This window comes from Hippocampus zosterae, chromosome 14 (genome assembly GCF_025434085.1).
Source record: "Hippocampus zosterae strain Florida chromosome 14, ASM2543408v3, whole genome shotgun sequence".
Lineage (NCBI taxonomy): Eukaryota > Metazoa > Chordata > Actinopteri > Syngnathiformes > Syngnathidae > Hippocampus > Hippocampus zosterae.
Window position 1 is genome coordinate 8,296,989 of NC_067464.1, and position 12,977 is coordinate 8,309,965.

Genomic DNA, 12,977 nt, shown 5'->3' on the forward strand with positions numbered 1-12,977 from the left:
TTGTGAGTAAAATGGCATTTTATGACCAATTTATGCAGGTAATTCCAAAGGATTCACATAACGTTTTCTTGCAACTGGATGCTCGCTCAAAAAATGTAATTCTATTTCTGAACGTGCCAACAGCCTGGATAGATTCATGAAAAGCTTTTCCTTCAAGTGTGAAACGTTAGCACACTCTTTTGAAAGCAAGCTCCCATTTCTCTCTCCTCAGTTGGTGCTGGATGAAATGATGGTGGAGCAAACTGACCTGGTGCGTTTGCGACTTGTGCGCATGTCCAACGTCCCAGACACCCTCTACATGGTCAACAACGCTGTGCCGCAGTGCTGTCACATGGTTAACCATCAGCAGATGACCCTTAACTCGGTCGCTGCTCCATCAGTTGTAGCCAATGAAATCCCAGGTGAGGTCTTTGACGCAGACGTTGAAATTTCTCTATTCCTTGTTCCCTTTCAGGTCACGACGGGCCTCCCGTTTATGGCATTAGGTTCATTCCAGACACACCTGCAATATGGCAATCTACTATTTAATAAAAACGACTGAGGCTTTCCTTTTCCTACATGTGACGGACGGCATTACAGTAAATGAAAATATTGCCCCAAAAAAATGACCAATACTACCACTGAAATCTGCGCTATATAATGTTGTCGTAAATTAAAAACTGCGGGTAAGCACTAGAGTCTGACCGGATTCATTTCCTGAGTTGCCCCAGAACAAATACTCGCAGTTCTCAAGTATGATTACATTTCATGTGTTTGCATTTTAATTGTGATTTCCGTCTTGCAGTCCCACAGCTCTCAGTGGTGAAGGAGATGATCCGGAGGCTGCAGGAACTGAGACACACGGAGCAAGTGCAGCGAGCGTACGCCCTCAATTGCGGCGAGGGCGCCACCGTCAGTTACGAGCTGCAGTTGCGAGTGCTCCGGGAGTTCGGTTTGGCTGACGGAGCCACCGAACTTCTACAGGTTAGGAGGGGAAAGCAAGGGGAAGAATGGGGAAGGACTGTAGAATTTCAAGCAGATAAAAGCTCAGGTGGCACAAGTGTTTTGTTTTGTATTTTTAATGAAATGTTATCTTTTTAGAACCCGTCCAAGTTCTTTCCCGACGAACGATTCGGAGATGAGAGTCCAATTCTGGCTCTGCGCCAGGTGGGTCGATGTCGAGTAAACAGCAGCCCGGCCATGGATAGCATGTTCACAGAGTTGGAAGGTGTAGCTGGCTTCCACCTGCCGCTGCCTCCCCCGCCTCCCCCTTACCATCCCCCTGCTACGCCCAGCCACGCTCAGCTCAAAGGCGCCTGGCGACCCCGCGTTCCCATGCCGACCCCCACCCGTTCCTTCTCCTACCCCTGCAACCGCACCCTTAGCCAGCGCCATGCGGCGACCAAGCATGGCGGCTCGGACTTCTCCTCTGTGCCCAGACCCCAGCCCCCAGACTGCACCGAAGCGCAAGCTATGGGCCGATCCTTGCTATCTGAACAGCAAGCGGTGAGTGTGTTTGTTCTGTCTTTGGGTCTTTGAGCTGTGCATTAAGGCAGGGCTTCCCAACCTTTTTGACCACAAGTGACTGATGGCGCTTGGTGTAAAAACAGGTTTAAGTTTATTTTCGTGTCAAGGAACGGGGCTGCCCAAGGCACTCGCAGCAAAACTACTGTTGGCCACAGCTCTTACCCAGACACCTCCTCGTCCACTATACATAGGACATTTCATACAAGTGATCTGTTTTTAGTGTTCAAGTACAGGACACTTCCAATGTGTTTTAAAAGTGCCTTCAGATGCGTTATTGGGAGGAGTAAAGCTATAGAATATTTGGGGGGGAGCGGGGTTTATATGGATTATATAACTGCACATTTTACATTTCGCATTTTCACCTTTTGGGGTTGGTCTGAAACTATATGGGGGCTCGCTTTGAAGATGCAAAGATTATTTATGATCAAATTATTAACAACTCATTTAGAGACATTGTTTTAATTTAAAATTGTATCAATCTTCATATTTCAGGCTCCCGACAATAAATATTCTCAGGCAGCTGCAGTCCTTCATGAAAGCTCGACTGATTGTCTTGGTGTTTCATCCAAATTTGACACGAGCAAACATCTGCCTATAATTTGGAAAACAATGATCGACATTTTTGACTATTTTCTCACATCCTGTGAACCACACTAGGAAGTGGATCATAGTCAAGTTATGTTTGAGCATTTTCTTCGCATCGTCAATTTAAGATAATGTCCTGTATTCATTGAATATATATATATTTTTAATTCCCTAGCCCTTTTTCACTGTACATGATTTTATTTGATGACTCTAAAGTGTTTATTTAAAAAAGAAATAGGTGAAACGTTTCAAAACATGTTTCAAAGTAGTTATTACTCAACCCAGCACTCCCCACTCTCTTAGGCTGGTCAGTGGGCCGCATGTTGTGAACACCTGTCTTTACTGTCTTGACTTGTTCATGTTTGGATCATGACAAGCACTTTTAAACGGTAATATCACAAAACATGTCTTCTGTTTCAGATGGGCAGGGAACCCGTTATGAGGGAATTCATGCCCGACATCGCGCTGGGCGTCTCGGTCATGTCGCTGAGGGAGCAGCACATAGCAGAGATGGACCGTGAAAGCCCTCACAGCCCCATGGGCCCCCCGGGTCTTCATCTGCCCCATGGGCCCTGCCCCTCCGTCCGCCACAGTCACAACCACGGCCCTGGGCACGGACACTCCTGCAAAAGACACGCCCCCGAGCCCAAGCTGGAGATGCAAGCGGAGTTTCCCGACCTGTACGACTTCTCCCGTCGACCTTCATCTCCAGCCCCCGCGCACACTCTGTCCACGTTTGCAGGACCGGATCTCTACAGACACAGCTGCGCACCATCGGGACCCTTTACGCCCACTTACATTACGGACTCTCAGTCCCAGGGCCAAGCGCAGGGACGGACTGGCCCGGACCCACTACGGCTGGATGTCCTCGGGATGACCCCTCAGAGGCATGATGCCATTAACCCCTCTGGGCCGCAGCCCAGGGTGGGACATGCGCCGAGGGGCCGCTCAAACGAGACCGACCTGACTCACGGATTGGGCCACCTGCGCTCGCCCAGCGGAAACATGGACGTCTACGAGGACAGAATGGCCGGACCTCGAGATGCCCCGGAGGAGATGGTTCTTGCTGTGGAGTCATCTGGCCCGGGGCCCCTTCAGCAGCCTCACAGGAACAGTGTCAGCGAGGACATGGCCAGAGACCGCAGGTCACCCAGCAAGCCTGACTACCCTTACAAAAAATCTGCACTTTAACCCCAGCAATTGAGTTGGGAAAAGGGAATGACTGATAGCTCATTTTATTGAATGGCCAAGCACTAAATGTGTGTGCGCGTACGTGTGTGTGTGTGTGTGTGTGTGTGCATGTATGTGTATGTGTGTTCAGCAGAAGCATGGGGAAAGGTGATTGCTATCTATAGGCAGTCCTTATTGTCCTACCTCTGCCACTTGACTCCATCCATCACACAGAGTTGAAGGGCAAAGTGTCCCATTTCGAGGTCACTTGGCCGGATGGATCCGTGTGCCGATTTGTTGGTTGGGTCAGTCCCTTAATGTAGCTCAGTTGTCAAGTGGTTGTCAGATAGGCGCCCGCCGTTCATGTTGATGAGTGTCAGATTGTAGGATAGGATTGTCCATTTATGAAAAAGCCACACAGCCTGGAGAAGAGAATTGTGATAAAAATCATATGGAAATGTTGGCTTGTCTTCTACCAGTGGTTCTCTGTAGCATCCCGTGCAACTAGTCGAAGTAGCCACGTCCAAACAATCAGAGCGACTTGATTGCAGGCTATTACAATAGTATGGTCTTCTCGCGGTTAATACCGTCTTTCCTACAAGTATATTATTTAGCTTTCTTTTAGGTGACAGCCGAGAAAACTTTCTGCATCCTCTCATCAATCGATCCGTTCTACACCGCTTATCCTCGCGAGGGACACGAGTGAGCCGGAGCCTATCCCATCTGACTTTGGGCGAGAGGCGAGGTACGCCCTGGACTGTTCGCAAGCCAACTGCACATATAGACAACCATTCACACTCACATTCTCACCTGGAGACAAAACGGAGTCTTCAATTAAGGCAAGAAGCAGACCAGGAGCCCAGATTTGAACACTCCGCCTCAGCTGTTGCATAGAAAGAAACCTAAACGGTAGCAAGTGTGTCTTCTTGCAACATAAACACACACACACACACACCAAGGTGTGGTGACAATCTCAGTACTGTATTCGCACATTTTCAGTCTGGTGTCTTTGTGCATATCAGGAGGAAGACAGCAGGCTGTGTGCTTGCGCTCCTTCCTCCTCCTAATCTAATAGCATCAAGTAGTCAAATCTTGAAGCCTTAACCAGTACTCTGAATATTCCATTTCAGCTACCTTCAAACTCAGTTTTCTCTATGATGTCATTCTATCGTAAACCCCTTGTGAATTCACTTTTAACAGTGTTGCCCGATCATAATGAAGAAAAGGTTCATATACAGCTAAATGAAAAAATGTTTCACATATATACATAGCAACACACACTTTGTGTAAGTGAAAGCTGGGCCTGTTGAGTTGACCACCGAGGTATTCTGTTTTATGAATAACGGGTGAATTAGCAAGATAATTGCATATTCTGCCATCTAGTGGAAGAACATTTAATTGTTCTGACATTGTACACATTCCCGGCATAGTTGAACAAGGATACATGTTTTTGTTGTCAAGAAGTGAAACTGAATATGTGGTCGGGAATCACTGAACTAAGTGACTGGATGGACAACCATCTGGCCACCATCTCGCTGGCCTCGCGCAGTCAGCGGTCATACTGTTCAATGAAGTGCTGTGGCCAAAAGTGCTGTAGCTGCTTGTAGCTCCAAAATCATGCAAGTCCATGACTGAAGCTCACATGCCTGCATGAGAGTCATTATTTTAAGGGGGAAAGGAACATGTTGGAACAAAAGGAATCCTTGCATTGACGTGAAGAAAGGTCACTGGCTCATGTCGCTCCAGTGGAAAAATTGTACATAACCAAATCAAGCGCCACTTGTTTCTGGTTTTGATTACATTGAAGTGGTCGTTGTGTTCATGTGACGGTGTAAGTTGGTCCTGTCATGAAAGCTCACTGCGAATGTGCTCTTAAGATTGTGTCTCAAGAGTTATTTCCTTTGTAAATGTTCTCAATTTGCTTACTATTGTCGGTGGTGTAAATTATCCTTTTTTTTTTTTTTTGCGTGAATCTGAAGATTGCCAATGCAGAATAAATCACCTTTTTTGTCATCTGAGGCGGGGGGTGAAACACTAAACTTTTCTTGATTCCTCGCTATACATGTGTTGTAGTTCACTATTCCAAGAGGACGTTCCGTTGACTAAAAGTGGTTGTTTTACTCTTTGCCGTAGAGAGGTCAGTGCCTTCCCTGCCTGCAGTTGGGTTTTTATTGGAGACCTTGATGTCTATGCAAGCTCTTTTCTACCAGCTTACCAGCCTGCATCAGATAGTTGTAGCTCCCTTTTGTGTACATAGATGTTATTTAGCATCTTTGGTTGTCTTTTTTTTTTGTAGTTGAATCATCCGAAACGTTGTGTTGGATCCTCACAGGTACATTGTACTTGTATGAGATCTTAGCAATTGATGTTTGTAGACTAATTATGTTGCATTTAGTTTCAGTGAATCTATTTTTCTACTGGCGCCTCAAAAGGTGTGCAACAGTGGTCCTGAAAAATAAACTGGTTTGATATTATGAAATGAACTTGTCAGGTTTTTTTTTTCTTTTCCCCCCCAGTGAACCCATGACTCTCACCGGTGAATGTTTAACTTTTCTTTATTAAATTGCCGACAAGACAACTTACCTCATACAAACACTTAGCAGCACGTCTTTAACAGACTTTTTCCAAGGCTGATACAAAACAGGTCACAAACACACATGCGCAGTCAAAACTAACTTCAAAGTTGAGGCATCTTGAACAGAAACAAGTGTGCTTCCAACATTTGCACTATCTTTTCTAGAATGATTGCAGCATAAACACTTTTTTCCCCACCAAAGGGAAAAAGAAACACATTCACAGTTTTCATTAGCGCCACCGCAGGACTGCGGCATGGCCCGGCTTCGGTCACTCGTAGCCCGTGTTGGTCCTGCGCTGTTTTTTGGCCTGCAGCTCCTCGAAAAGCTCATACACTGCTTCCGTGGTGACTACCTGAGGGGAAACAACAAATGTATCAGCGGACAATGAAGGGGAATGTGACAGGGAACTGCAAGAGTCGGATCCAGTCATAGTCACCTTGCCCATTATCTGTTTTAAAAATGATACAAAGCCCTTGAGCACAAAAGTTTGCCCTTCCCTGGCTCATCCAGTTGGACCTTACCTTTTTTTCTGCTGCACATTTGTCAAATAATGCAGTTATTGCAGTCGCCATCTCATTACAACCTAAAAGGAAGGAAGCGTGATTAATCGGAGCACATAAATGTCAAGTGTAGCAACGGAGAAAAATTGCAGTCGTTCTCACCATAAATGAACTCGAGCTGCTGGACTCGGTTCATTGAACTGGTCAGCGTCATCAGCGGGTGCTTCCCAAACGGCTCATTCAGGCCTCGTCTCTCGTAAGCCAGAACCGAATCAGACCGGTCCATGAGGAAGTGGACATGTGAGGCTACATAAGCCCTCTGTGTGCCACAGGTATGACACATGTATTATACAATGGAACATTCCGATAAGCATAAACAGAAGGGCTAGTGCCAGGGGGTGAGCAAACGTGTATTTTTAAAATGGACAGTCATTTGTAGCATGACTCGCTCGGGATCAAGTGTTACTACAAGACTGTTATCGGTTCAAGTGTGCTCCCTGAGTGGATGAGATGTTTGACATCTCTGATTGGTTGTTTTTGTTTGTTTTTTCAAATGAAAGGCAAAGCCACTTTTCACAGGTGATTTTACTGAAGTGCTTGTCAGGTCATTGACAGTTTTAACAAATACGACAAAAAGTTTAGGGGTGTTTTTCAGTGAGAGTTCCTCTAAATAAGCCATTTTATCACATAAAAACATTACATTAAAATAACTCCTTCAGCACATTATCTAATGAGCTGAAGGACTCAAAATGAAGATAAAAATCTGTTAACCAATTTTTATTTGCTTTACGAATTACTGATTTGGTCACGCAGCAAACTACATAGTTTAATAAAAATGTAATATGATTCAATTATATTGACTTGAGATTTCATTTCAAACTAAGTACATAAAGAAATGAAACCAAATCAACCAAATAAATAGATCATACTGAAATTAGAGTAGGGGGAAGTTGAAGCTTAAAATATTTTATTCATTAACTCATTAATGTCGTTCAATGTAAAATTGTTCAAAATCAATTAAATGATTTAGTTAGACAAGGAGATTTTTAAAATACAAATGACAAAATAAATACATAATGATCAACCAATGTTTGGGTTAAATTAATGCACCAAATATTACACTACTTAATTGTAAACACTGTAAATGCTCTGCGGGCTGAATTAAAGAACGGAGCCACGGGCCATACGTCCCTGAGCCAGCCTGATGCTGGAGACCCACCTTGCAGCTCGTGCAGGTGCACAGCAGTGCGCGCCACTTGGAAGGCCAGAACACCGCCCCCTTTCGAGGCGTCGACACATGCAGCGTCTGAAAATACTTCAGCTTGCAAGCCACCGTTTTGATCTCGTCGGGAGAGTCTATCATGTCATCGTGGCTCCGCTTACAAGGAAAGCTCCTGGTCGGCGCTCCCTGCCGTGAGACGAGGGCTGTGAGTTATGGCGTGACACGGCTCCATAAAACACAAGATTCACCCAGCGAGGGCGAGATGATCGAGCGGTGAAAATGAGCGCTTTACAGTAAAGCTGGCCTGTGAAGCGCGGCCAAAGCTGTCTGCAGAGTCAGAGACAGAGGGGCCTTGCGGGTCACATCTCCTCTAATTACCCACGAGAAGGCCTGCTCGCTGTCCTGTCACGTTGCTCTTCTGCGCCATCAAGTGGCAAGCTACAAATCAGCGGCTGCCACATCAGACCACAACATAGGAAAAAAAAGGCAGTAACGCTGCACATCTGCGCCGTGCACCGCATGAATCCATCGTGACGGATTCTACATTAAACGATCATGTATTTCAAAGCCTTGCACATCACACGGGAGTGTATAAATAACTGGAAGTCTACGCTTGCTAAGTACAAGAAATACTGCATACATATGTTCATTCTGTTCATAAACATGTATTTGGTCATCCTGGTTTTAATACGTTACCAATTTTGGCATGATTAAAGGAAGACTGATATAAATGTGAACTACACCATTTGTTGTAAGCCCAGACAATTAACGAAAATTTTCCATGTGCGGTAGTAGAACTTATTTTGATTGATCTTGAAATGATTAAAATGCAATTCATTGATTTGGGAATTTAGGATGTATTCAGCTACCAAAACTCAACTTGAAATATAACATGAAACAAATTAAATCAAAGGAAACACTTTCAAACAAAATAACATTTAAATATTAGCAATGAAACACTTTGTTTTTTTCTTCCCCCCCACCCCCACTTTGCTGCTGAAGACTGCAAATTTGCTAATTTCCCCAGTGTGGGACAAATAAAGGTTATCGTGTCTTATCATAATGTAAAACAATCAATACAATTAAATCTGTCTCTTCCAGCCTGCCTTGGACTCTCAGAGCAAGTGTGCTGCCATGCATGCATGGAGGACACAAAGTACATTAAGATAAAAAGAGTCCAGGAAGAAAGTTGCGATTATTAATATAACTAGTTTATTTGCGTAATGAGGATGAATATATGCTCCCAAGTGTTGTTATATTACCTGTCCGAGTGCGTTCCTACAGTGTTTGTGTGTAAATATTAATTATTTGAAGGACTATCACTCCCAAAAATCAAGGCTAATTTGCTATTAGCATCTCATATTGACTGCTAGCATTAGCGGTGTTTCTAAAAAGAAGTACTGTACATCTTGTATTTGAAGAAACAATGCGTGTAATTAATTTGGTTGTGTGCTTGGCTTTACTGTAAACTCTAGACTAGAGCCCCATTCCTTTATTATTTTTTAAATATATATGAAGGACTTCTGGGGTTTCACAAGAGCTTGAGGAAATACATACTCCAAGTTTGAATGTAGAAACATGTAAGCTTGAATGTAAAAATCTATTTTTAAATATGAGAGAAAAACAATGGGAAATATGGAAAAAAATGTATGCCATCCTTAATGTTGAAATCTTGTATGTTGGGGCTGCCCTACCTCCTGCTCCTTTTCCTTCTGCTCAAGACTGGTGGAAGGTTCTTCATGTCTCATTTCACTCGACTCCAAAATCTCCTCATTTTCTTCTACGTTCCCATTTTCACCCTCCTGCATCTCGGCTGAAGGCAAAAAGGAGACAAAAACATCACCAAAGCGACACGATTGGTACTTCAGCGTTTGCTCCTGTCACCTTGGAGGAATACCTGAATGGTGAGCAGCGTATGTCCACAGAAAAGGAGCCTTGTTCATGCAGTCCTCGCATACCATCTCATCCATCTCCGCCACTTCGCATTGCAAATGCTTAATGTAATCAGATGAATGCTCATTAGAATCATCATCTAACACAAGCCATCCATTTTTCATTGGATTAAAAAGTGCTCTACCTTTTTGTTTTATACATGAAAAAATTATATACAGTACACCAATCCCCCCTGCATTCTAAACATTTTAAAAATAATATATTTGTATGAATTTTTACTACACAGCACGTACCGTGGTGTTTTTTTTTTAAATCTTGCACATAAGTAAAACACCATGTTTTTAAAAACAAAAACGAACTAGAAAAAAAAGATGCAAACTAAAAAAGCTGAATACAGGTACTACTTAAAACTAATGACATTTACAAAACAAAATGAAATAAAAAAATACTAATGATAATTATAACTATAATAATAATATCATATAATAATAACTATAATCACACACACTATAATCACACACTCATACGCAAGAGGCGTCAGGGGTGAGGTAATATTTACCCTGGTATGAAACCAATCCTCGCAGATGACGCACTGAATCATCTCATCATTGACCTGTGGAGAAATTTCTTAAATTTCGTAAACATCAGAAGTAACTTCAAATTCAGGAGCAGAAATGAACAAACGGCATACCTTATCGTCCTGGTCAGGAAATGGCCGGTCGCACGAGCAGTAGCGGCCGAAGAAGTTGTGATTGTAAAGGTTTTTTGCGTTTTCCTCATCTTTGATCTGCCAGAGCAAAGGGTGACCACGATAAGCAAAATATAAATAAGCCTCATGAAGTCCAATATGAGAGGTCGTTGTCACTGATTGGGCACTTGGCTACGTTTAAAATGTATGGATGTAATTGATACATTTTGTGTATTATTTGTGACACTTTGATGATATGAAATAAAATGTTCTGACATCCAAGTTTTATTCGACAATTGAGACGCATTGTGGGGCGTTTTACTTTGGAGGTGCCGCTGTACAGGTCAATGGTACAAATTCTGATAAGGTACTTCTTGTAATCGTCATGTTGGTAACAGTGCGTTGCTGCACACAGCAGAACACATTCCACTAAACAGTGTGCTAAAAATAAATCATAAGCAGAAAACACACTGCTGCAATCTTGGGCTGCAAATTATGATTTTAATAATATATTCATTGACCTGCGATTGACTGGCAACCGATTCAGGGTGTCCCCCGCCTACTGCCCGGAGACAGCTGGGATAGGCTCCAGCACCCCCCGCGACCCTAGTGAGGATCAAGCGGCTCGGAAGATGAATGAATGAATGAATGAATAATATATTCATCTGTGGATTCTTTTGGCAACAGTAATGTTAGATGAATTCGAAGTAAAGGTGCCCCAAATGATGATTGGCGACGTGACAAAGACCCAAGATATTCCACCTCACAAATGAAGATTCCAAAAGGAAAATGAAACTAAGAATGGTCTTAAAAATAGAAAGAGGAAGTGAACAAAATCTACTGTCATGTCACTGGCAAATATAGTGTATCCACTTGTGACTGACGCAAATTTCAGCGAGTTCTCTCATATAAGTTCATCAAATTACAAGTCCTGGAATTGCCCTAATTTCAATCACGGGTTCTAAAGACTCTTTCATGTGTACTGTTATGATAGTCAAGAACACCATCCTAGAATTTAAAATAAAAAAAAGTATATGTCGATCAAGCTGTTTTGTATGATACACCACTCGAACTGGGTCACATGCAGTGAATAAAGTGTACGAGAGAGCGAGAGAGAGAGAGAGAGAGAGCGAGAGCGAGAGAGAGAGAGAGAAAATTCTCACCGGAATGAGCTGACACTGGAAATCCCCAAATTTGCCATTTCCACAATCACATCGAAAATTTCTGTTAAGAAAAGCAGGAAGAGAAACATTGAACTACTTCACATAAAGTTGTTAATCGGCTCAACACTTGTTTGGACTTGCAATCTTCAATGCGTTCATTGGGACAACTTGACAAAATTCTACTAAATAAGTATGGCGTAAACATATGTCAAGTCAGTCATTAAAACTAAAGATTACCAGAATAATGCAAACACATCTGTGGCTTTATCTCAACTTTTTAAATGAAACACGATTGGAAAGGTGGACTACGTTATGAACACTGAACTAAGACACTAATCTAAAATAATTTTTGTACGACAAACTGATGTAATTTGATTCATTCTTCAACCCGAATTTAAAATGAAGCATCAACAGCATTTATTTTCAGGAGCGTACAACATCGACAACTGCTCCTTCTTTTTTAAGGGAACTGAACCAGTGAATAAAGAAACAATTTGAAGAGTGTCTTAGCTTTATCTAGCTGCATACACGCTGCCGGAAGTTGCATTTTCTTTTCAAAACATGGCACGCCATCATGTCTGCTGGCCGGTAGCTGGGCTACACTGTATTCGTTTCGACAAGGCAGTTGAATTCGAGTTTAACAGCATACCTTTTGGTGTACAATTCGAAGATGTCATGCCCATCGTGACATTTGTTGGCACACGCCAGGCAAATGCCAGCAGGCTGCGATGCATTGGGCGTGCACGTGTTGCAAGCAAACACCGCCTGCCTCTTCACGTAGCCCTGCAAAAACACACACGCAAAAAGTCAGCAGAACGTGGCCAAGAGCAACACGACCGTCATCCAGATATGTAATCAAATTCAATTCGACATAAGTGTGTTTTACGTGAGCACAGCATTCCTTTTCGCAGATGGAGGACAAAGGACATGTTTCTTACGCGGGGATAAGAACAGTTTTCGGAGTCGCTTCCTGCCAGTACGCACAAAGCATGCTCCAGTTCCTCCTCGTTTTCAAAGAAGTCGTCAAGGTGCAAGTCCGCTGTGTCTGTCCCTGCCATGACGGAGGAGAAAATGCCGAGGATAAAACGAGTGTATTTGTTTGCTCGCGGTGCTGCAGCTGGCGCAAAAACAATGTTGTAGTTCCGGGCGGGAGTTTGGAAGCAATACCACGTGGCGGAAAAGACGTCACGGTAGCGATTTGCCAATACGGGGTTGATCTTCAAATTTCCGTTCCCTCTCGTTCCCTCAGGTCCTCGTCCTTCCTCCACCTCGCTGTACCCTCTGCCCTTCTCAACACGATGGGGTGTAGAACTTTCAGCCGCTCTGTCCCCAAACTCTGGAACTCACTTCCACCCAACATCCGTAATATTGATTTTCTTCCCACATTCAAATCCCATCTCAAAACCCACATATTCAAAATCACATACTCAATTTAAATTAATCCCTTCTTTTACTATTTATAATTTTATTTGTGGTTTTATTGTTTTGTTCTTCATTGAAAATTGTCCTTAAGTGTTTGAAGGGCGCTTCTAAATAAAATGTATTATTATTATTATTACCATTGTTATTGTTATTATTATTATTATTGCTCGATAAATATGATTTGATTTATTTCAACCCGCTCTTGTCAATTCATCTTGAAATAGATTAAACAAATTATTTAATTTAATTTAA

At 43.0% G+C, this 12,977-nt stretch overlaps 2 protein-coding genes across 3 annotated transcripts in view; one reads left to right on the plus strand and one right to left on the minus strand.

The window, feature by feature from the left end:
- The window catches only part of btbd7 (BTB (POZ) domain containing 7), a 24,424-nt gene extending 18,680 nt beyond the window's left edge, over positions 1–5,744 (plus strand). For both annotated transcript variants that reach the window (XM_052086808.1, XM_052086807.1), the window contains 5 exons: positions 212–401; positions 785–963; positions 1,081–1,485; positions 2,512–3,378; positions 3,413–5,744. In XM_052086808.1, the coding sequence (XP_051942768.1) occupies positions 212–401; positions 785–963; positions 1,081–1,485; positions 2,512–3,282 (1,545 nt within the window). In that variant the 3' untranslated portion in view covers positions 3,283–3,378; positions 3,413–5,744. The remainder of the gene's footprint in view (positions 1–211; positions 402–784; positions 964–1,080; positions 1,486–2,511; positions 3,379–3,412) is intronic.
- Positions 5,177–12,482, minus strand: LOC127615207 (putative E3 ubiquitin-protein ligase UBR7). Its single transcript, XM_052086814.1, has 11 exons — positions 12,242–12,482; positions 11,953–12,086; positions 11,304–11,364; positions 10,144–10,239; positions 10,012–10,065; positions 9,457–9,553; positions 9,254–9,372; positions 7,557–7,745; positions 6,500–6,656; positions 6,359–6,420; positions 5,177–6,189 (listed from the first exon to the last, which is right to left on the minus strand). Exons 1-11 carry the CDS (start codon positions 12,359–12,361, stop codon positions 6,106–6,108), a joined length of 1,173 nt encoding a protein of 390 aa, XP_051942774.1. The 5' UTR covers positions 12,362–12,482; the 3' UTR covers positions 5,177–6,105.
- Positions 12,483–12,977: the final 495 nt, after the last annotated feature.

Bases quoted from the DNA above. Each gene is read 5' to 3' on its own strand.
- LOC127615207 (XM_052086814.1), bottom strand. From the start codon at position 12,361: ATGGCAGGGACAGACACAGCGGACTTGCACCTTGACGACTTCTTTGAA. The intron at 12,087-12,241 runs GTAAGAAACATG...GTGTTTTTGCAG, and splicing joins AAAACTGTTCTTATCCCCGC to GGCTACGTGAAGAGGCAGGC. The intron at 9,373-9,456 runs GTATTCCTCCAA...TTTTGCCTTCAG, and splicing joins ATACGCTGCTCACCATTCAG to CCGAGATGCAGGAGGGTGAA.